Source organism: Sus scrofa, chromosome 4 (assembly GCF_054392235.1).
Source record: "Sus scrofa isolate SSC_HxYL_T2T_F1_AM1 chromosome 4, Sscrofa_HxYL_maternal_Yorkshire_Landrace_v2.0, whole genome shotgun sequence".
NCBI classification, from domain to species: Eukaryota; Metazoa; Chordata; class Mammalia; order Artiodactyla; family Suidae; genus Sus; species Sus scrofa.
Window position 1 is genome coordinate 74,098,076 of NC_139386.1, and position 24,324 is coordinate 74,122,399.

Consider the following 24,324-nt stretch of genomic DNA (forward strand, 5'->3'; position numbering starts at 1 on the left):
TGTTTTAATCCCTTCTAGGATAAAATGGCTTTGGATTTTTTTTTAACTTAAAATCAGATTGAGTTCACCAAATAAATGACTAGGAAGAAATTTTGAAGTCCAGTTTTGCTAGGATTATAGGTCAAAACAGAAGAAACTTGGTTTTTAATTTACAGCATTTCAGTGTTTCATTGAACCCACTTCATATGTTTTTAAAAAGTTGTAAAATTTAGCAAATACTCTATTTATTTGTATAACAAGTAAAAATCTTCATTAAAAAAACACCTCCATGGAAATAATGCTGAGGTTTTTATTGTTCTCAACAGCATAAAAGATTTTTCAAGATTAGTAATTGCGGGAGTTCCCATTGTGGACGGCAGAAACATCCAACTAGGAATCATGAGGTTGCGGGTTCGATCCCTGCCCTTGCTCAGTGGGTTGGGGATCCGGTGTTGCCATGAGCTGTGGTGTAGGTCGCAGATGCAGCTCGGATCTGGTGTTGCTGTGGCTCTGGAGTTGGCCAGCAGCTGTAGCTCTGATTCAACCCCTAGCTTGGGAACCTCCATAGGCCAGCCCTAAAAAAAAAAAAAAAAATTAGTAATTGCCCCACTTCTAATTATGTAATTCTAGTCTAATTGACATGAGATAACAAAGAGCTTTACTTTGGCAACTGAAGTACCTGACCTCTAACCCCCAGAGTGCACAAGAGCTCTCAAATACAAAATGTTTACTGAATATGTCTATCGTTTCTGCCCACATTTTGGGCCTCATGAGACACAAGTTCTCAGAAAAGTTGCTCACCAAAAGCTGTGAATTGAACTGTCTACCCCAGAACCTCACACACTAGACAGGCTCAATAAACATATGTCTATGATTAACAGACATTCAATAGAGCCATTTGTATTAAAGCTTGTCTCCCTCCCTCCCTCTCCCTCTCCCTCTCTCACTTTTTCTTTTTAGGCCAGCTCCCATGGCATATGGAAGTTCCCAGGCCAGGGATCCAATTGGAGTTGCAGCTGCTGGCCTACACCACAGCCACAGCAACACCAGATCTGAGTTGCATCTTCGACCTACACTACCGCTTTCAGCAATACCAGATCCTTAACCCACTGAGCCAGGGATTGAACCCACGTGTGCATGGATACTAGTTGGGTTCTTAATATGCTGAGCCACAGTGGGGACTCCCTCAATATAACTGCTGAATAAAAGAATCGAAAAAAAAAGCTGTGTAATTCATCCAGTCCACTTCTCGACTGGATTAATGACACACAAGTATTAAAATAAGAATGATTTAATTTTTTTCTTTTATTTTCCCTTCTCTTTTTATTTCTTATAGGAGACCTGGTGAGCCTCCTTTAGTAAAAAGCTGGCTTCCTTTCATTGGAGAAGCCCTGAAATTACAAAGAGATCCCATAGGTTTCATGACTACTCTTCAGAAGCAGTATGGTGACATTTTCACTGTTCTCCTTGGAGGTAAGTGGTTCTTCTATAACTTCCTCACATATATCAGACTTTCTCACTCATTCTTTAATGTTGTCACATTTTTCTTTAGGCAAAATTTGGAATATCTGTACATTATTGTTTTGTTAACTAAAACAGAAAAAAACTTTTTTATGATTTTTTTAATTTTTAAATTTTATTTTATGTTTTTTACTTTTTAGGGCTGCACCTGTGGCATTTGGAGGTTCCCATGCTAGGGATCGAATCAGAGCTACAGCTGCTGGCCTACGCCACAACCACAGCAACACAGGATCCAAGCCGTGTCTGCCACCTACATCACAACTCACAGCCATGCCGGATCCTCAATCCACTGAGTGAGGCCAGGGATTGAACCCAAAACCTCATGGTTCCTAGTCAGATTCATTTCCGCTGCACAATGACAGGAACTCCTTTTTTTTTTTTTTTTTTAATTTTTGCTTTTTAGGGCCGCAACCACGGCGTATATGTTTTTGAATAGTGTAATTCTCACATTAAAAAACAAGTAATAGAATTCTTTTGAGGCTACCTAAGGAACCCCACTTTCCTACTGTTACCTGTCATTTGGTTTGGTTTAGTTTGCCTTTCAGAATTGTTCTAAAAAATCATATTAATGGACTTGATTTTATAGAGCAGTTTCAGGTTTACAGAAAATTGATCAGATGGTGCAGACAGTCCCCATATATCTCCTCCTTCCCCAGTCAGAGCATTCCCTGTCACTAACATCTTACACCAGTGTGACACACTGTGCGGTATGGGCTGACTGGCCACAGGGCACTGCTGGAGAGCACAGGGAACTCTACCCAGTATTCTGTGATGGTCCACATGGGAAAAGACTCTGAAGGAGAATGGATTGTGTATATGTAAAACTGAATCACTTTGATTTTTTTTTTTCTTTTTAAGGGCCACACCCATGGCACATGGAAGTTCCCAGGCTAGGTTCAAATCAGAGCTACAACTGCTGGCCTACACCACAGCCACAGCAACTCGGAATCCAAGCCACATCTTCAACGTACACTACACACAGCTCATGGCAACAGCGTATCCTTAACCCACTGAGCGAGGCCAGGGATCGAACCCGAGTCCTCACAGATACTAGTCAGGTTTGTAACCCACTGAGCCACAACAGGAACTTCCGGAATCACTCTTGTTGTACAACAGAAATGATCATAACATTGTAAATCAACTATACTTTGATAAAACTTTTAAAAGTGAAAAAATTATGAATAAACAAACAAATGTGGTACATTTGCTGCAGCTGGTGAGCCAGGGAGTTACTAAAAGTCTGTGGGAGTTCCCTTTGTGGCACAGCAGACGTGAATCTGACTACTATCCATGAGGATGCAGATTTGACCCCTGGCTCTGCTCAGTGGGTTAAGGATCCAGCCTTGCCGTGAGCTGTGGTGTAGATCACAGACGCAGCTTGGATCCTGCGTTGCTGTGGCTTCAGTGCAGGCCGGCAGCTGTAGCTCCGATCAGACCCCTAGCTTGGGAACCTCCGTATGCCACGGGTGCGGCCCTAAAAAGAAAAAAAAAAAAAATCTGCAGTTTATGTTAGAATCCAGTCTTGTGTTGTCCAGTTCCTTGGGTTTTGACAAATGCATCATGGTATGTACCCACCATTACAGTGTCACACGGAATAGTTTCACTTCCTGAAAAATCCCACGTTCCACATATTCATTCCTCCTCCCCTCCTTGATCCCTTAGAATGACCAAGATATGAGGAGGTTCCTGGGCCAGGGATCAAACCTGAGACAGAGTGTTGACAACACCAGGTCCTTAACTGCTAGGCCAGTAGGGAACTCCAATTTAAAAATATTTTTGTGGTGGCTCTAATTTCAATAAAATGTTTACAAAACGCAAAAACCAAAACCCAAAAAACAGCAGAATCACTACGTATCCCAGGATCATTGGGCTGAGAGGAGGACCTGGAAGGTTCTCAGCTCATCCTTCTTTTTTTTTTTTTTTTTTTTTTTGCCTTTTGTGTTTTGCTGCTGTTGTTGTTGTTGCTATTTCTTGGGCCACTCCCGCGGCATATGGAGGTTCCCAGGCTAGGGGTCTAATCGGAGCTGTAGCCACCGGCCTACGCCAGAGCCACAGCAACGCGGGATCCGAGCCGCATCTGCGACCTACACCACAGCTCACGGCAACGCCAGATCGTTAACCCACTGAGCAAGGGCAGGGACCGAACCCTCAACCTCATGGTTCCTAGTCGGATTCGTTAACCACTGTGCCACGACGGGAACTCCTCAGCTCATCCTTCTTGAAGGCACACACCCTCCCACTGTATCAGCTATCTGTGGCTGCATAACAAATGTCCCTCAAATGTCATGCCTTAAAATGACAACTGGTCTTTCCTGGGTTGCTTGTGTGGCTTGAATCATCTGGTTGCTTGATTCGGGCTAGATGGCCCAAGATGACCTCATCTCGTGCCTGGCCAGGTCTTCCTGTCCACCTGGTGCTTCATCCTCAAGAAGATGTCCTTACATGTATTTAAGAGGGTGAGAAGAAAGGCTGCAAGGCCTCTCTTCTTTTCAAAAATTTTGTTGGAGTCTAGTTGACTTACAATGTTGTATTAGGTTCAGATGTACAGCAAAGCGAGTCAGTTATACATAGACACAGATCCCTTCTTTTTTCCCATATAGGTTATTACAGAATATTGAATATATGTATTTCCCTGGGCTATACAGTAGGTCCTTGCTAGTTATCTCTTTTTTGTGCTATACTGTGTATAAGTTATTCCTATCCTCCTAATCTATCCCCACCCTGCAGTCTCCCCTGCAATAACCATAAGTTTGAATGCACTGTCTGTGAGTTTGTTTCCTTTTTATAGCTAAGTTCTTTTGTGTCATTTTTTATTAGTTTCCACATATAAGTGATATCCTATGATCCTTGTCTTTCTCTGACTTCCTCAGTAATAATCTCTAGTCCTAGGCCTCTTGAGGCTTAGGCTCAGCTGTCACAGAACCTCACAACCGCCACATTCTGTTAGTCCCAGCGAGTCACAGGCCAACCCAGACTCATGGCTATGGAGCCAGGGCCGAGTGGCAGAGTCACTTTGCCAAGGAGCACATGTAGAAAGAGAAGACATTTAATTATAGCCACATCAGCTTGTCACCTGGGCTGGCCATTCTTTTTCTGCACTTTTGTCTGTCCAGCCAGTGTCCCAGAAGGCTGATCTCTGTGAACAAGATCACCCACACTCCTCTGCCCTCAACCTTCTGGTTGGGTGTGCTGCTGGGAGGGCAGGAAGGCTGGGTACCTGCTCCCGATCTCTCCCTGGGCTCTGGCAAAAGTTTGCTTTCTTTCCCAAGAGAACTGAGGCGTTAGGTACGATCCCACTCAGGTTCCCACCAAATGTGCTTGTGGTTCACAGTCATCCTTACCACCTTTGCTCCAGTTTCAAAGAACGTTAAGACTCTCCATTTATCTTCCCCAGGATGCTTACTCCTCGCCTTCCTGCCTCCTCTGGGCTGGCGTTTCGTTATTCCTTCCTCTCACATATATACTTCATTATTTTCTTTCTCGGGTCCTTACCCTTAGCTTATAACCACGCTTAAACTTTCCTATATTCTCCTTCTAGTTATGTTTCACTTCTTTTATTTATTTATTTTTTTTCTGCTTTGCATCTGGATTTTTCAAGAGGGTTACCTACATTTGCTGTTTCTGGTTGCTTAGCTCCCAGAGACCTCCTGGCTCTAACCAGCCCTCTGCCTTATTGAGGTCACTAATGGGCTGTCACCTGACTGGACCTCTTGGCCTGACGATGCTGATCCCCCATTCCTTCTTGAAACATCCTTCCTTCACTCTCTGGACACTGTACTTTCTGAGTCCCCCACTGAGGCTGAGTATTCCTTATCTGGGTCATATGACACCTGCCTCTTTCTTGGCTCCACCCCCTTTATCTTTCCCTAACCAGCCTTGGAAGTTCATGTTCTATTCCTAAAGAAGTTAGGTAATGTCTTCCTACTATAATCACTTTGCCGAGTATCTGAAGCAAGCTTTTGTACACAGAATGACTTCATTTAAAGTGTCATTTCTGTGTCATTGGGAGAAAAAAACGATCCAAATGGATGAAATGGTCCTGAGCTCTCACATGAACCAGAGGCAGTATTTGTTTCATCACAACTTACTCCTTCCCCTGGCAAGTCTCTTCCAACAGTGATTGTAAGCACTCCAACTTAAGAAAAATTGACATGGGAAAAAAATCTTGTATCTTAGAAACAGAGAAATCACAGCCTGTAACGCAATCTTCTTAAGACTGCTGGAGGTCTAGGCTCCATCCACCGCCCCAGCCCTGTCTCTGGCTACTCCTGGCCGGGTGCTAAATACATCATGAATGCACCAAGTTGTTTGACATTTCCTCCTCACACACCACGCCCTTCTGTGCCTCTGGTGTTTGTTTGTTTTGTGGTGCTTTCAGCCAGAATGCTGGTCTTCTCTCTCTTTTTTTTTTTCTTTTTCTTTTTGGTCTCTTTTAGGGCCACACCCGTGGCATATGGAGGTCCCAGGCTAGGGGTTCCATCAGAGCTGTAGCCACCAGCTTACGCCAGAGCCACAGCAACGCGGGATCCGAGCCGCAATGCCGGATCCCCAACCCACTGAGCAAGGCCAGGGATTGAACCCTCAACCTCATAGTTCCTAGTCAGATTCGTTTCCACTATGCCACAACGGGAACTCCTGGTCTTCTCTTTTTAAGTCATCTTTGAAAGATGACCCACATGGATTTATCTTTGGAGGCCATTGCCACAAAGACACCTAATATATTCTTCCCTATATTAGGTTTGATGCCTCTTCTCCAGGCTTCGATCACTCCCAGGCTCACTTCTGTCATAGCATTTAATCAATTTTGTATTTATTGCCAATTCACTTGTCTATTTTCCTTCATTATTTTCTAACTCCTCCATTGCCAACATTTAGTTCAGAGCTCAGCACTGATTGATTCACAGTAAGTATTTGATGAGGAATCCCCAATACCTTAAAGCTGATGAAATTCTTACTGTAATCCAAATAAAGGACATAGCTGTGGCTTCCATTCTAAGGGAGCTTTTGGCTTCATAATACAAAACTAAATTCTTCACTTAAACAAAAATAATCTCTTGCCTTAAAAAACATTAAACCTTAGGTTCTAATGAGGAGATACAACAAATGATTGATATTTTCAGTTTTCCTCTTTAATACATTCCACGAAAATAATCTAAAATGATAAAGCAGAAACTTATGGCAGATTTGAATAATTTCATTCACTTTTCAAAAAACAGCCAATATCTGCTGACACTTAATATCTTAATCGTAGATTCCAAGGAGCTTGCTGAATTTCTAATGTCTAAATAATTTGACCACGGTTATGTTTTCAAATTCAGCAGGAGACAACCAGAGTTAAATACGTCCTGCTCCTTCCTTTTGGCTTCCTTACTAGAGTTTGAATACATTCCTGTCAGGAAATCCTTTTCATGTGTGTGGTTCAAATGATCAGTTTGCAAAACAGCTCATTTGGAAAACGTGAAATGAGGGACAGAATCCCCCACCCTTGTCCCATAATGGGATTTCAGTGAGTGTATGTTCGTGCATGATGGGCAAATGATTGTCATCACCCAAAGTCTTAGGGGACGCGGATGTCATCTTAATAAAGAAATTAAAAGGTACATCTTTTCATGAGAAACCATGTAAATTCGTGACCTGTCGCAGAAAATAGTTCTCTAATTGGTTTGGTGTGGTGGTGCAGCGGAATCGTTTTCCCTAGATGTCACCCCAGCGAAGCACCACTGTACATCATTGTCACCAGCCAGTGAAATCTTCCTAATAAGAGGGGGACTAGGTAATGTGGTCATCCTCATAAAACAAAAAGTTGGTTCACATTCCTCTCTTCCCACCAATGTTTTCAGCTTGAGATTTATAGAATGTCTGTTGAAGAACCAACCAGCCAAACAGAGATCAAAAGTTTAGAGTTACGGAAAATTTCTTAAAAATTCACCTTTATCTCCTATTTGTTGATTGGGCCTTTTTCTTCCAAACTGTCAGATAGTTGTTCTGAATTCCCTTGGATGTGTTTCTGTATGGCACCAATTATATGAAATGAAAATGTCAACATTCAGGTTATAATGATTGAGCTGTCAGACTACTTGTATATAAGACATCAGGGTGAATGACCTATTTTTTTTAACATTTAGTGGCATACTTGGCATCATGTGGCTTCATCTTCCTAAAAGAAGTAATTTTGAAGGAAGTGAAAAGGCTGTTGAGTTAGTAAGGAATCACGCACAGGTTATTCAGAAATGCTGGAGTTAATATCTTAAGGCCCAGCCAGCTCCTCAAAAGGATGAGAATGAAATTATTAGCAAAGAATACTTTAAAAATTTTGACCTCATTTCAAATTTACTATCCAAAAAGAAGATTTTATATATGCATATATATATATATATGTTTTTTTGCATAAGTGGGCCTCATTTTGACATTTATATTTTATATGAATGCAAACTCTGAAATTCTTTAAATCAATATTTCTTATCAACTGCTGATAACATTCTTTTCCTTTTTTGAAAACACAGCAAAGGATATTGTTTCTATCTTGTGATCTTTGTGAACTAGGCAAGTTGCCTGTTGGCACTTGGCATTCACTTATATGAAACCACACTGGAACAAAAGTTAATTCTGCTCCAAGAATACATGGCCTTTAGAATAACTTTTCAGATTTCCTTTGTTAAGAAATTTAAATTCATTTTATGAATGTATATGTGTTTTCCTAACTGTCTGATTAAAGATTACAAAGAAACTCTGGTTTTGCATTTCACATTAGCAGATGGTGGACAGATGGTTTAAATTAATATTAATTTTGGAAAACTTAGCTTAAATTGTTTATACTGAAGATTAAAAGTTGGAAAGCCAGCTAGCATCTTCAGTGTTATAAGTGCTTCCAAACCCACTTGAAAAGTAAAATCCAGAATATCAAAACGACTTACTCAGCAATCCACATCTTATTTAGAAAGATAGTAAGTGAAGCATAATGCCTAGATGTTGAAGAAAATTTAAAAAGAATGAGACAAAGAAACTATAGGTCCTAGAAGGTCAAGAGCTTTGAAAAGAGTGAGAATTTTTATCTGCAAACAAATTGCTTTAAACTAACCAGTAATGATTTTTTTAAAAGAGCCTATCTACAACAACTGCTTATCTGAAAAAATATTAATAGTTGGTTGCAAACCAGAAATAGCTTTCCATATTTAGCTTTTATTCCTTTTATTTGAAATTAATCTTGTGGTTTCCTCCCATATCCTCACCCCTAAGCAGAGGAGAGAAAGGGAGAGAGAGGGGGAATATATGCATATTTGTGATGAATTCTAGATTGAAAACTCCAAAGTGTATGAAGTCTCTATTTAAGGAGGCCAATGACCATGGTTGAATATAGTTTTGTCTTTCCACTTAGATTTTGATGAATATAGAAAATTGGTAAGAAAAAAATTCAAAGTATTCTCTAAAAATTGTGTTTTACAAACTGAGCCTTTTACACATTCTCTTAATTTTAGTGACTAATCTGAAATAACTCCATGTAGATATTTAGATAAAATCCTTTCATTTAGTGAAAGAAGGAATGTATGAATCACCACCTGTGAAAATACACAGCCTTGCCTAAAATTATATCTTTTGCAAAATAAGAGAGTTGACTCTTTTTTCAATTATTTGTCAGGCAGATGCTTAATTTTATTTAATTAAGCTGCTATGGTAAAGCAGGTGTCATAAAATATGCCAAATCCAGTTGAGACCATTTTGCTCTCCCCAGGGAAAAACAGAATCCAGTTTACTTTATAGATACAGCTTTGGGATCTGGCCAGAAAGAGTTGTCACTTCTAGCCCTTGTTCCTAGATTGGCCCACCTCTTGAAGTAAATTAAGGGGAAATAGAGTGACTGGAGTTAAAGTCATATGACTTACTCTTAGAAAAAAATTATAGCACATGTATATGCATGTACACTAAAAACTTAAATTATGTTTTAAAGTTGCAAAACAGAAAAACATTTATCCTGTTTCTAGGATGAGGTTGAAAATTGTTTAAAACTTTATCCTAAATCTTGCATCAAGTTGAATTTAATTTCTGTGATGCTGTTTGAGTTAGGTAAATAACAAACAAGAAGTCGTTCATCTAAGGAAGCTTCACACACACACACACACACACACACACAGGAATAATGCGTTGAAAAGCCAAGTGCAAATGATTAGACAGACTTTTGTGTCTAATTATTTACTGTTTTCTAGAAGACAATAAATAAGAATTAAAGTTTGTGGGATCTAAATTTCATGTATGTCCTTGGAAAGAAAAGACTTACTTGTGCTATTATTGAGTGCTGTCTGCATATGACTTCTAATTAGCAGGAATCTTTTTTTTTTTTTTTTTTTTTTGGTTTTTTTAGGGCCCCACCCATGACATATGGAGGTTCCCAGGCTAGGGGTCAAATCTGAGCTGTAGCTGCCGGCCTACACCACAGCCACAGCAATGCAGGATCCAAGATGCATCTTCGACCTATACCACAGCTCACGGCAATGCCAGATCCTTAACCCACTGAGCGAGGCCAGGGATCAAACCTGTGTCCTCATGGATGATAGATTCATTTCTGCTGAGCCACAACAGGAACTCCAGTTGGCGGGAATCTTAAAATAGCACTGGAGTGACAAGAAATTGGTACTGTGGAAGGAGAGGGAGGGTGAATGGAGACTGTCTTCTTGTCGGGCTCTGCTACTAAAGATGACAGCATGATCTTGGCCCTTAACTTCTCCTGACTTTCTTTAGCTGATAGATTCCGTGGTGGGGTGGGGTGGAGGAGGGTGGGAAGGGAAGGGTGAAACTAGAAATCTCCAAGATCTTTGTCAGTTTTGAGAGACAGACCATAGTATGATTTTGTTTCTCAGTAGGTCTCCTTATAAGAATCACTTGAGGCCCTTGTCAAAACAGAGACTTGCAGGAGTTCCCATTGTGGCTTAGTGGTTAATGAACCCGACTAGGATCCCCGAGGATGCAGGTTCGATCCCTGGCCTTGCTCAGTGGGTTCAGGATCCCGCGTTGCCAGGAGCTGGGGTGTAGGTCGCAGATGCGGCTCAGATCCCACGTTGCAGTGGCTGTGGTGTAGGCAGGCGGCTACAGCTCCGATTCAGCCTCTAGCCTGGGAACATCCATGTGCTACTAGTGCAGCCCTGAAAAGACAAAAGACCAAAAAAAAAAAAAAAAATTTTAGAGACTTCAGTGAGGAATCTGTGTTTGTCCCCAGCACCCTCAGTCTGCACTGGTATATGAATAGAGCAGATATCACCATCTCAGAGAACCCTTGTTGATATCTCCAGGACAACAGAAACAGATCCCACTTCCTGCTTCCTTTACTTTGTTTCACATTCTGCTTTCTGAGTGTCTGTAATGATATGATGATACCTTTATCGCTTTAGCTTCAGAGGAAAGAAATACAACCAAGTATCTGGGTGTCAATAAATGTTGAATGAATGCATGAATGAACAGATGAAAGCACGAATGAATTCTAGTTCGGAATCCTCTTTCAGTCACAAATCAGTTTGAGACTTTGGACGTGTCACTAAATCTCCCTGAGCTACTATTTTCTCATCTATAAAATGAAAATGTTGGTATTTGTTATTCATTGTTAGTGTTGAATTAGACATTCATTTGTGAGTACCTGATTTGTACCACATGTTCATTTATTTGAGTTAAAATTATTGTCTCCAACCAAAACTAAGATAATACCAAGTATGAAAAAGCTCTATATGAAGTATAAACAATCAATAAACCTGTTTGTCTGTTTTCTGTTTGTCTTATTGGGGAAAGATATGAGAAGTGTTTAAGTAAGGAATTTTGAGACTATTGAAAAGAGAATTGGGAGTTCCCGCCATGGCTCAGAGGTAAAGAATCCAGCTAATATCTGTGAGGACACAGGTTCAATCCCTGGCCTCTCTCAGTGGGTTAAGTGGTTTAAGGATCCAGCGTTGCCATGAACCGCAGGTGCGGCTCAGATTTTTTGTTGATATTGCTCTGGTGTAGGCTGGTGGCTGCAGCTTCTATTCAACCCCTAGCCTGGGAACCTCCGTATGCAGTGGGTGTAGCCCTAAAAAGACAAAGAAAAAAAAAGAGAGAGAGAATTGAAATATCTTGGTACTTTGTTAAAATAAAAATTTGAAGAATCAACTGTCTTTTTGAAAGTCATAAAGAATTTCAGAATATTTCCTTTATTTATTTATTTATTTATTTATTTATTTATTTATTTATTTTGCTTTTTCTAGGGCTATACCCATGGCACATGGAGGTTCCCAGGCTAGGGGTCGAATCAGAACCACAGCTGCTGGCCTACACCACAGTCACAGCAACGCCAGATACGACCTACACCACAGCTCACAGCAATGCTGGATCCTTAACCCACTGAGCAAGGCCAAGGATCGAACCCGCAACCTCATAGTTCCTAGTCGGATTCGTTTCCACTGTGTCATGACGGGAACTCCAGAATGTTTCACTGTAAGCTTCTAGAGTTTTCCCGTCATCTTTCATTTGAAAAGAAAACATGTGGTGGCATTTTGACTCGAATACACTTTTATTAAACTTTGTACCCTTCTAGATGTTAGTTATTAGGATCTTTTTAATTTTGACTAAGGTATCTTTCAAATTTCAGATTTCTTGTTTTGTTTGGTCTTGCTACTGCAAAAACTCATGTTCTCATTTGTTTCTTTTAGGAAAGTACATCACATTTATCCTGGATCCTTTCCAGTACCAGTCAGTGATCAAAAATCAAAAATTAAGCTTTCGAGGATTTAGTAATAAAGTATTACTGAGAGTATTTTCTATCAAAAAGTTGGTGGAGGATGACGCCATGAACGATGAGCTTCATACCTGCTATCAGCTTTTACAAGGGAGGCATCTGGACATGCTGATGGAAAACACAATGCAGAGTCTAAAGCAGGTTTTTGAACCCCAGCTCTTAAAAACCACAAGTTGGCACACAGAATCCTTGTTCACATTCTGCAACTCAGTAATATTTGAGATGACATTGACAACTGTATATGGAAGTATTCTCCTTGGCCACAGGAAAACATTTATTACTGAGTTAAAAGATGACTTTTTCAAATTTGATGGCAAATTCACACAATTAGCATCGGGCATGCCCATTGAGCTTTTAGGAAATATCAAGTCTATTCGATTGAAACTGATAAAACTGTTGACAACAGAAAACTTAGCTAAGTTCCAAGGCTGGTCAGAAGTTGTTCAAAGGAGGCAAGATATCCTGGAGAAATACTATCTGCCCCAGGATATTGAAATAGGAGGTAAGAAACTTCTGAATGATGACTTGTCTAAAATAAAATAATTTACAATAGACCTTTGAAATAAAAAGACAAAGTGGTGACCTTGAAAATTTTTATGCTCTTTCTAATTGGCTAATGATAAAATGTTTTACTCTGAAACAACCCTTTGTGATAATTGATTTTTTTTTTTTTCTTGCTGAGGTGGTAATGCGGGATACTTAACGGTGATAATGAGAAAGAGTATAACTAAGCGGCATTTACTCCTCTTATCTCATCCCCCTCCTCCCCACCCCACCATACACACATTACATTTTAAACTATTCTCATTAAGCAGAAAATTAGACTTCAGAAGCCTATTGGTCCTCATTAGCATGCACTGATCCTTGGCTGGGTCTGTGTCCTAACATCTTTTAATTAGCACACTGCAAATCTAATCAGTGTAATAAATGCTATTAATCTTCCTTTTCACTTATTTTCTCCCAGCACATCATTTAGGCTTGCTCTGGGCCTCTGTGGCAAACACTGCTCCAACTATGTCCTGGACTATGTATTACCTTCTCCGGAACCCAGAAGCTATGGCAGTGCTGCGTGACGAAATTGACCATTTGCTACAGTCAACAGGTCAAAAGAAAGGGCCTGGATTTTCCATCCACCTCACCAGAGAACAATTGGACAGCCTGGTCTACCTAGGTAATTTATTTTTATCTGTTATGAAGAAAAGAAGGTACCTCTCTGCAAACTCAGTTTATCACTCAAAGCTGTTTACCAAGAGGTGGAGGACACAGCTGCCTAATTGACATAATAACATCCATTTACATCAATTATAAATTATCTAGTTTATAGCTGTAGATACTCTCATTGCATGTAAACATTAAGGCCTAGGTAATTAACTATGTAAGGTATGCAAAAGGCTAAACCAAAGCTTTGCAGTTAATTTGAAAAAAAAAAGTTTATGCCTATTAAGTCATTTGATTCTGAGCATCTGTTGGGTTGCTAATGCTTTCCAAACACTGCTGTACTCTCTTAACCAGAAAAGTATTTGGGATTTAAAAGAAAGTATTTCAGTCTGGTAACTTGCGTACAAAATATATTTACTCTTCCCTAAAATGGCGTCTGTATTTTCAGACAGAGGTTGGGATGTTTTATACAGCTTGAAGTATATGATTCTCAAAAATGAAGTAAGAGTGATGTCCATCGGAAGTTCATAATTTAAACAGATGAGGGGAAGGAAAGAGAAAAGGAAGAAAGAAGGGGAGGGAGGGAAAAGGAAAAGGCACAACCACAAATTCCACCATGTGAAATATCAATATTTTAGAAATAGTCATTGACTCATGAGATACGCACGGTCACAGTTTCAAATACATTTGACGTCAGAAGTAATTAAGTTACTTTTCTATGTCTTTGTGGGCCTGCGGGCCAGTAACCCTGCGCTTTTGATGACTACGGATTCTCCTTTTCCAGTTTTGATAAGACCGCTATCATTGTATGAATGAATTTTAATTCTCAAAATTAAATTCCACATCAACGAGTTAGTCTGGTTTTTTCACTGTTGACATTTCACCCTGTGGTTTCCTTTACTATATGTTATTCCAAGTCCCTTTGGACAAATGTAGGAGTGAGTCTTTATATGTCTCTGTTGCTTCCTTCCCCCCCTTTGACAATGTAGGCGAGTATTTTAGCGCACGTCGGCCTCAGTATTTTCCCTTTTCAATATGTTCCAGTTCTTTGATGGAAACTTCTAAGAACAAAGGTCCTGCAGGTCTTGATCAGCATTGACCAAGTTGACAGTAAGAATGGCCTGAGTGTTCTAGAGATTGTTCCCACTGGTTAAGATAAAACCCTTCGGAGGCAACAGCAAGAAGCTTGCCTTGTAGTGACAGGTGGCTAGCTTGTTTGGTTGTGCTGTTTTTAGCACACATTATCAAAGTACTTTTGTATTTGCTTGGAGAAAGAAAATAATCCCAGCATTATTAAAATACAAATATGATTTTATTTTTCTTGTCAAAATTACTGGGGAACAAATGCACAGAATTTGCATAATGTTCTGGGTAGTTGCTTTCACGTGGATACATAGTATTTTCTAGGGAGAAGATTATAGTTCCTATGAAGACGAAGGTTGCATTTCCCATATATTGAAGTAATTTCAGTTGTGTTTGATGAGTCAGATGGTGTATACTGGGAGGTAAAGCAAATAAACTTTAAGGAATATGTGTTTATATTCAGTACTCAATTATTGCTCTTAAAAATTTAGTTGAAAGTCATCAATTATCTTTTTACTCTCAACTTCTCACTATTGAAAGAAAAGTTCATTTCACAGTCATAGTGTTAAAGCAGACAAGTTTTAATGTATTCAAACAGAAAAACTGACAAGTTCCAGAGCCATAATTTTGGTCTGTTTAAGTCCATAGCTAGAGCTAGAGGTTTTCATCCAGAGGCCCTCATGAATTTACAGCTCACTTATCATCAGCAAATAAACTCCACCACCAACCTGAAGTGCATGGAGATCCATCTGAATAAAGACGGTGCCTTCAGGAATCTAGAAGGTGGATCCCGTTCATCAGGACCTTGGGTACCAGCAGAGCCAGTGTTGTTTGTTAGGAAAATTGAATCTTCTAGAAAATAAGGTCCGTTTTCTTCTTCCTTCAAACAGACATTTGATACAGATGGAAGCACATTTTTAAATGAATCAGTCCCACCACAGAAACCTCTGCATCTAATTATAGCTCTATCATAAATATTTCTATCAAAAGGGTATGAACTATCTGCGGAAAGGCAGGATTTACAGAATTAAATACTTACAGTGCCCCAATGTCATAAGTGTACATGCATCCCATCTCCTTGAGGAAAGAGTTCTATGTATTCCAAGTGAAATTTCTTTAAAGAAAGATATCTTGAATTTTTGTTATTATAAGAAAAAAGACCACCAGGATGAAAGGAATGCTGCATTTTTTTAAAACACAGGAAGAAGAATTCCGATACTAGTAGAGCACAGGAAAGGATTTTTTTACAGAGATTCTTGCGTGTCAGCACACATTGCTTATAAAACAAGATTGGAAAGGAAAGTTAGAACTCTGTGGAAATGGGTATCTTATTTCTGAACAGAAATGATTTCTCCTGTTTAGAGTGATCCTAGAAGACAGAGCCAGATGGGGCACAGGCTTAACTTATGTAACTTATTAATAATGATTCTGCTTATCAGGTCCTCACTAAAACTTTATATCAGTGTTTAGTAATGGTCTCTACAATTAAATTAAATTTAAGGAGTTCCTATTGTGGCTCAGCAGGTTAAGAACCCAACATAGTGTCTCTGAGAATGCAAGTTTGATCCTTGGCCTCATTCATTGGGTTAAGGATCCAGTGTTGCTGCAAGCTGTGGTGTAGGTCACAGATGCAGCTCAGATCTGCCATTGCCAGGCAGTGGTGTGGGCCAGAGCTGCAGCTCCAATATGACCCCAAGCCTGGGAGCTTCCATATGCCTGAAAAAGATAGATAGATAGATAGTAGATGATGATAGATAGATAGATAGATAGATAGATAGATAGATAGATAGATACATTTAAATAAATTTAGAAAAAGTTGGTATGTAGAGTAAGGTTCAAATGACTGTTACTTGAGGCCTACAGCTCCACAGAGTGAGTTGCTGATAGAACGGAAGTTTGAGAAACTCTGAAAGAATACTAAGAATGTATCAGTTTTCCCAGAAAGAAGAACCTGGAGTGGAGGTAGGATTTAGAACTACAGGTTTCCAATACAGGAAAAAGAACAAGAGAAAAGATGAGTCAGAGAGAAGATAAGAAAAAGATGATATTGCAAATGGAAGACATTCTCCAAATTGAAGTTTTGTTAAATGGATAGCAAAAAATCTCATTGAGTGCTACTTCCTCCTTCAAGATTTACCTGAATACTGGGTAGGAATAAGTTAAAAAGAATGGGTTCAGGAAATGTTATTTACTGTTACCACCAAAATGATCCCTCAGTGCCATCCCTATGATGTTTCTATTATTTTCTTCATTTTCAGTTATCTGTGAAACATGCTGGTATCGAATTCGAGTCCACCTTACCCCACATGAGCACTCTTTCTGTGTATCACATGAAAAGCGCAGACGTGCTCCAAATAACACAGGGCAAAGTGGTTTATAACTTCTGAACTGCTCTGGTGAATTGGTGGCACTTAGTTTTGTCCAAATATATATATATTTATATATATATATTTGGACAAATATATATATATATATATATATATATATATATATATCCCGAAAAATGAAAAGCTGCAGATATGGTCCCAGTGAGAGATACTGAATTAAAAGGAGGTGCTGTAAAATGAGAGCTCAGTAAAACTTGTTATTTTTTATAAAGGAGGAGATGGTATAATGTAATAGCTCTAGAACTGGGAACTTGCCATGGTTTTCCAGTGGAATCCCATAGAAGATCTCCAAGCTCATTGTTTGTGAGTAATTAAGGGGGAAAAGAGACAAAGGAGTGATCACTGGAAAAAGTAAAGATTATTTAGTAATAAATAATGATTATTAGACATAGTTCATGTTAAATATATTGGTGACTTCAGTATTTTAAAGCAATTTTATGGACTTCTATTGTTTCATATGAACTTCACCAAGATACTGGGAGACTGGAGCACCTCTTATTTTGTCATTATTTTTACAGAGGAGAAAATTCTCAGGGTGCTAAATAACTTGCCTAATAAAGTCATGGAGGTAAAGGAAAGAAGCAAGATTTGAACTTGGGTTTTCTGGCCACGCTTTCCTCCTCATACTTGTCTAGTTCCAGAATCTTTGAAGTCCTTTTTCTTTGTATCTGAATTCATTAAAGCCAGCTGTTATGTGTGCGTGATCAAGATCAGAAGATGTTGGCTAGATGGTCATAGAGTTAACACTATGCTTAATTTCAGGGTGAGACATTAGGAATGACAATAGTAATAATTATTATTTTACTGTGTGGTAGGGTTATTAGCTTATTTAACCAGCGTCAAGTATTAGCTTATTTATAGAGAAAAAGAGATTATCTAATCCTCAAGTATTTTTCTTTTCATTTAATTCTTAGGTATCAGATGCAGAAAGATTAGTTAACCAACCCAAATCCTAGAACTAGATAGTGGCAGAGCCAGAAATTGATGCTGGGTCTATGTCACTTCAATGTTAGCCATTAAACACTGTCACCTCAGGGAAAAAAACTCCAGAAATGTACTACAGACCTTGACCACTAATTTTTATAAGGATACGTATCATGAATTCTCCAATGCAGTAGGATTTGAGGGTGAGGTCGAGGTTAGAATTTCACATCAGAATTTTGTGGGTTTTTTTTTTTTTTTTTTTTGGCGAAAAAAAACTTTCCATTTTAGAATAGTTTTAGATTTACAGAAAAGTTACAAAGACAGTTCCCATATACCGCCCGCACCACATACACACACACGCACACACACACACACAGTTTCCTGACTATTAACATCTTAGTGTGGTGTATTTGTCATAACTGTGGGTGTTATTTTGGAAAAGCTCATTCAATATTATAAAATAATTACATATTAGAAAAATGAAGAGTGTACATAATTGAGACAAGCAGTAGTCAAGTTTAACAACATTCTCTCTTCCAGTGGGGATATGCAAGAGGTAGAAGTTCCACTTCATGTTAGAAATTTCTAACTGGAGAAGGAGAGAGAGGCATGTCCCTTAAAGGGTCCACGAGGAATCTGAGAGTGAGATTTTTATAGGTAACAGAGGGAAGCATGGGTTAAAAAGTGAAAAATACTGATTTGGATGTTTATCATATTTTCAAAGCAAAGTGGGCTCGATAATCTAATGAATGCAGGGAACAGAAGTTGAAAGGACTAAATGGGGGATGTAATGGGAAGGCAGATTACTGTACCTCCGTCTAAAAGTCACCTGTGTGAGAACAGGATGAGGAAATGTGTGGTCTAGCAGCAGAGAGCTTAGATCTGCGGTTCTCAACCTTCCTTGCTCTTTGGAATCTTCTGGGGAGCTTTAAAAAGTAGGCAAACCTGGTCCCACCCCCAGAGGTTCTGATTCCATTGGCCTGGAGGACAGGCTGATGGCTTTACAAGCTCTGCAGACAATTCTGCAGATGATTCAAAGGTGCAACCAAGGTTCCAAACCACTGGTTTATTTTTTAAAACAAAATTGACATTTTATTTAGGTTGAAATAAACTCTACCAAATTGATTTTCTTGGAGTTCCCCATTGTGGCACAGCAGAAACCAATCCAACTAGTATCCACGAGGATGCAGGTTCGATCCCTGGCCTTGCTCAGTGAGTCAGAGATCCAGCATTGCCATGAGCTGTGGTGTAGATCAAAGATTCGGCTTGGATCCCGCATTGCTGTGGCTGTGGTATAGGCCGGCAGCTGTAGCTCTGATTCGACCCTACCCCGGGAATATCCATATGTCAAGGGTGTGGCCCTAAAAAAAAAAAAAAGAAAAAAAATAGATTTTCTTCACCAAAAATAACAGCAGTATTTTCTGTATTATTCCTAGATAAGCCACAAAACACTTATTTTTGTAGGTTTTCTAGGTTTTGCCTGTAAATCAAAAGAAAACAGTAGATACAGTCATGGGGAAAGACAGAAGAAAACAGACAAATCAGTGATTAGTATCCATGGTCTCTGATCCTGCCTTGACCATGAAACAGAAGTGTTCAACATGTATCTGCCAAAAAGCTTATAAAGATGTAGGCTTGGGAGTTCCCATTTCGGCTCAGCAGTAACTAATCCAACTAGTATCCATGAGGATGCAGGTTTGATCCCTGGCCTCGCTCAGTGGGTTAAGGATCTGGCATTGCCATGAGCTGTGGCGTAGATTGCAGACATGGCTCGAATCCCAAGTTGCTGTGGCCCTAAAAAGCAAAAAAAAAATAAAACAACAGATTCAACAAAGAAATAATGTAAACAGCATCTACCAGATGTTGGAGCAACAATGAGATGGTCTTCCGTTCGAACTTTAACCTGTTTTTTTAAGTTCATTGATAAAGACAAAATCTATACAGAAATCCTTGTTTGGTGAGCTCACGTATTTCTCTCACTGCCAAGCCACTCATTTAAGAGGTTTAGTTAATGCAGTGGTTCTGATGCCATTGGCCTGAGATGAAGCCATATCTTTTTGAACCACCTCAGGTAATTGTAATGAACAATCGGAGCTGATAGCCCCTGAGATATCAGAAAGCTTAAAACAGGTCTGTGGTGATATTACCTCAAAAATCTGCTCATCTGCTTCCAACAAAATATTAATAGAAGCATGGTATCTAGGGCAGAGAAAGTAGCTCCTCTCTCCTTATCCAACTGAAAGAGCACACCCAAGCTCTACCACATTATAAGAGTCACATTGATTAATTGAATTCAAGACTACAGGCCATGTCATCTCTGACATACAATTAAAAAATAGAATGATAGTTGTCTTTACATATTTTTAAGGGGCTGTTAGGTGGAAGAGAGATTTAAAACAAAATTTTTTTTGTTGCCTTTGTGTTTTCACAAAAGGAAGGAGAATTTCAGCTCAGAAAAAAAAAAAGCTTATGTCTAAAATGGACATCATTGAAGCTATCCAGTCAGAAATTGAGCAGCATCTTCACCAGAACTCTGGCAAACATTCCTGTTGTGCACCTGTACCTTCTAACTTTAAACCACCTAGGTTGTGAAAGCCAAATCCATATGCTGTGTTCTCTTTTCCCACAACAAGAGTGGCCCAGTGCCCTGAGCAGAGAAGGCCCTTAATCGTACATGGATTGACTACGCGAACATTGAATTTACCGTTCTCTATTTTTGCCGTAAACCAAAAGCCAAGTCTGCAATGCAGAGTGAAAGTAAGCATTCAGACCGATACAGATTTATTTTTAACTTTACTTAAAATATACAGTTGTTGAGCCAAAAAGTAGTCATTTAGCTTCAAGTGATCTGATGATGACAATTTCTTATTTACCTTCGCACCTGTCCTCAAGGCGGTTATATAAAGGCTCATGTGCACATCTGGCGGGTCACCCCATTTCCTCATACCTTCTAGAGCTCCCCCTTCCTGTCCACCCCCTTTTTAAAGACCGCCCCAAGTGTTCAGCCCCAGCTGACTGCGGCCGGGCCTGGGTGTTCATTTCACTCCGGCCATCGCCGCTATCCACCGATCACCATGGCTAATCAGATGGTGTGACAGTCTGCACCAATCATTAAGATGACCCAAATTAACAGCCTGGCCATGTCACAGTACATTCATTCCACATATCCAGACGTGGCCTAAGTGTGAGGCAGAAACTTGGATGTGCTTATTTGTGTTTGCATTGTAACATGCATTATTGATTGTCATAAGCAGCTTCAGTGCTTTAAATTTGCAAATGAGAATCATCTGTCAATTATTACAGCCAGAATTGAGATCTGAGGGCAGAAGAGAGAGTGTATTATTCCTTTTTTCTAGCAGCATTTCACTCCCTTTGCCGTTTTTCTTCACAGCCGCCAAGTAAAGCATCTGAGCTCTGTACTCTTTAGCGTTTTCTTAGAAGGGATCCTTAATCAGAATATTTTTATATTCTGCAAAGAGAAACAAATCTTTCCTAGCCAGGTGAAGAGGACAGTGCAGGCTCTGAATTGTGAATTCCTTGTGGGAATTCTGTAATCCGATTTCCTGGTGTGTACTGGTCAGTAAAGTTCAGTTCTTAGAAGACAGGCAGCCCTCTCTTAATCACAGGGGCAATCGCTGGCACCTTGCAGGGCCTGCTGTAAGTTATCCCCCAAATATTTGCATTCCTGATAGCCATTTTTCTACAGTACATTTAGTAAGTAGAGGGTCTTATTACCTGCTAAATGTTAGTATAAATTAACAATCCATTATGCACAATAAGTTTTATAAAACATTTACAGATCGAGATCATGTTTAATTAAAATTAACTTGCAGATGAAAGCCAAGTGCTCTAATGATCACAGTGACCTTTTATTACCTGCGGTCTCTTGTTTTGGCTGGAATGATTGACAGCTTGCTGTTTGGCTACCATGTTGAATTTCAGCTGACAAGACTTTTCATTTTAACTCAATTTGCCCGCCTATCACAAGCTGGTGGCAGGCCAGACCCAAGTCACCCAGCTCTGCCTCAGCAGCTTGCTCTAGTTCTCATTAGTACGCATTTATTCAGTGGAAATTGGAAGACAAATGCTTGAAGGCATGTGAACTAAGTATAGCAAATTAGGTTTAAAGACTGAATATTTATAAGTATATGGAAAGTTTGTGGGTTTTTTTTTTTTTTTTAAATTCTAGAGCGAATTGAGAACTGAGTGCTAGCTTTGGTATAAAAGAAACGAGGATAGAAGGGGGAAGGAAGATACTAAGAATAACAATACTATAAGGTTTTTCTTTCCATTTTGGAAATATGCAAAATCTCTCTGACAACACCTTATCAAACCAACCTGGCCCCTCTTTCGTGGAGTGCTTGCACAATGAAGTTTAGCACCTCAAGTGTGAGAAGGGGGGGAAATGAGGGTCATGTTCATCTGTTGCTTGGTTATCCCTTGGTATGCTTTAAATTGCCTTGTTTGTTCGGCACTAGCGCAGAAACAGATGTTGTTCTACCGTGCAGGATAATTTACTGTACCTCCTGGTGCAGCGTGGACGTCCTCCCAGGGCCCAGCTGGTCTGTCAGTGGCACTGGCTGGTGTCTGCTCAACTATGACAACTACAAGTAGAGGCTGCAATTTTTTTTTTTTTTTATTGTGCAGTTGTCATTTTCTCAACGTATAGCCCTGACTGCATTCTTCCTGGGGCCGGTGGAGAGGCTGTGGCTTTTGTGTCTGTCCGTTGCAACGCAGAGCCACGGAAGCTCCCATCTCCATTGTAGGTAATAATGCCACTCATTACTTTTGTCCTCTGATGATTATCAGCATGATCGCTCAGAGCGAGAGCCAACCTCGTCGTGCGCACATAACTGGTACTGGAAGGTAAAACAGATTTGTCATTTACGATCTGACCGCTAAGCCACACTTGGTGCTCCATTATTGTGATTAACTTCTGCATAAGATATGCTTGCCCAATTGTCATTTGTGATACTGCGGCGGGCGCAAGCTGCCATGATGCCCGAGAGCACGTCGGCCAATGGGAGGTGACCGTGTTATTCGGACTGTTCGACGCCGGCCCTGTCACAGCGGCCACCCCACACCGATTTTGCTTTTGGGGGTCTTCTTCCTACACCCCTCCTGGACCCGGTGGGTGAACGGCACTGCTGCATATGTCAGCTACCATTTCACACCACAAGCTAAAATGATGCTGTGCTGTTGTTGAGCCAACAGAGCCAGCAGCAGTGCGTGGGAAGCTGACCCTTGCTTTTCACCATAGAAATGTTGGTTGCTGGTGTCCTGCCAGCTGAAATCCGTCGTGTCAGGTGCCTTGTGGCTATCTGCAGTAGAGTCCCTGTTCCAAAACCAAAGTTCTTTTCTGGCCTCGTCACCAACAAACCGATTTGACTCTGCCTGATTATAATAACGAAGGCAGTCCAAAAGAATATGCACAGCCTCACTGTACGTCACATTGAATCACCACACTGGCCACACAGAGCTGACCGCAGCCTCATTTCTTTAGACAAATGCATGCTTAGGGAAAAACCTACCGGGAGAGGGTCCCCAAAGCTACTTGATATCTCTCTGCAAGCTGTGCGTGGATTTCAATTTTCGAGAAATCGCATTTATTTTTCTTTTTTGGCTGATGCAAGCCCTCACTGACCAGCTCCCCTCTGTAATCTAATAATTGGGTATTCTACATTTCAGAGCTTTACTGTGCACTGAAGAAACAGGGCTGTGTGTGTATGTGATTCTAAACTGCAAGCCATCAACACAACCATTTGTTACCATGTGAAGGGGGAGAAAACACTCAATTTGGAGCTCTTTTTCACATTGCTGATTAGAAAGAATCAAGCTTTTTATTCTAGGACCCATTCACGCTGGTGAAAACATAGTCAGTTTTGATTATGAAGGCAGAGATGCAGACCTAGACAGGGGCTACATGCTGATATGCATGCTATCAGAATGATTTATGCAAATTATGCATATTATTCCCAAAGGAATTCCTCCTCAAACTGCCAGGATAAATTGCCGGAAATTAGCCATAAAATCTGTCGTGCTAGGAGCAAAAGGTGAAGGCCACTGGGAAAGCAAGGACATTCTGCTTCTGGAACCTTCCAGGTTATGATGGTGGCTGTTATTTTCCCTGGATGCTGGGGGAAATGTGGTTTTTCTTCTGAATCCTATAAAAGTATTTTTCTTTTGAAATTCTTCCAGCAAATGCTGACTCACATTTTATTTACAGCTAGCATAAAAGAAATTAAGTGTTACGCTGTCTCAGAAAGCACACCACAATTACTTGACTATTTGCTGCCTAAGTGGTTATTAAATGCCTAAGCCTGGCTTGGAAGGCATTGCAGTTCCAAAGGTTGGTGAAATAACCCACCAGTGGTGTACTTTAACTGGGATATGGTTTTCATTTCCAGTGCATATATCCCAATACAGCCTTCCTATCTTGCAGATCATTCTTTCCTACAAAATTCCAAATTAATGACTTTCTGCCCCAGTACAGTGCTGTTGCCTCCTACCTGGGCGATG

The 24,324-nt window shown here is 40.1% G+C and overlaps 1 protein-coding gene across 2 annotated transcripts in view; it reads left to right on the forward strand.

Moving 5' to 3' along the window:
• The window catches only part of CYP7B1 (cytochrome P450 family 7 subfamily B member 1), a 176,997-nt gene that overhangs the window by 140,692 nt on the left and 11,981 nt on the right, over positions 1 to 24,324 (forward strand). For both annotated transcript variants that reach the window (XM_085022289.1, XM_021089296.2), the window contains 3 exons: positions 1,316 to 1,452; positions 12,168 to 12,755; positions 13,218 to 13,424. In XM_085022289.1, the coding sequence (XP_084878415.1) occupies positions 1,401 to 1,452; positions 12,168 to 12,755; positions 13,218 to 13,424 (847 nt within the window). In that variant the 5' untranslated portion in view covers positions 1,316 to 1,400. The remainder of the gene's footprint in view (positions 1 to 1,315; positions 1,453 to 12,167; positions 12,756 to 13,217; positions 13,425 to 24,324) is intronic.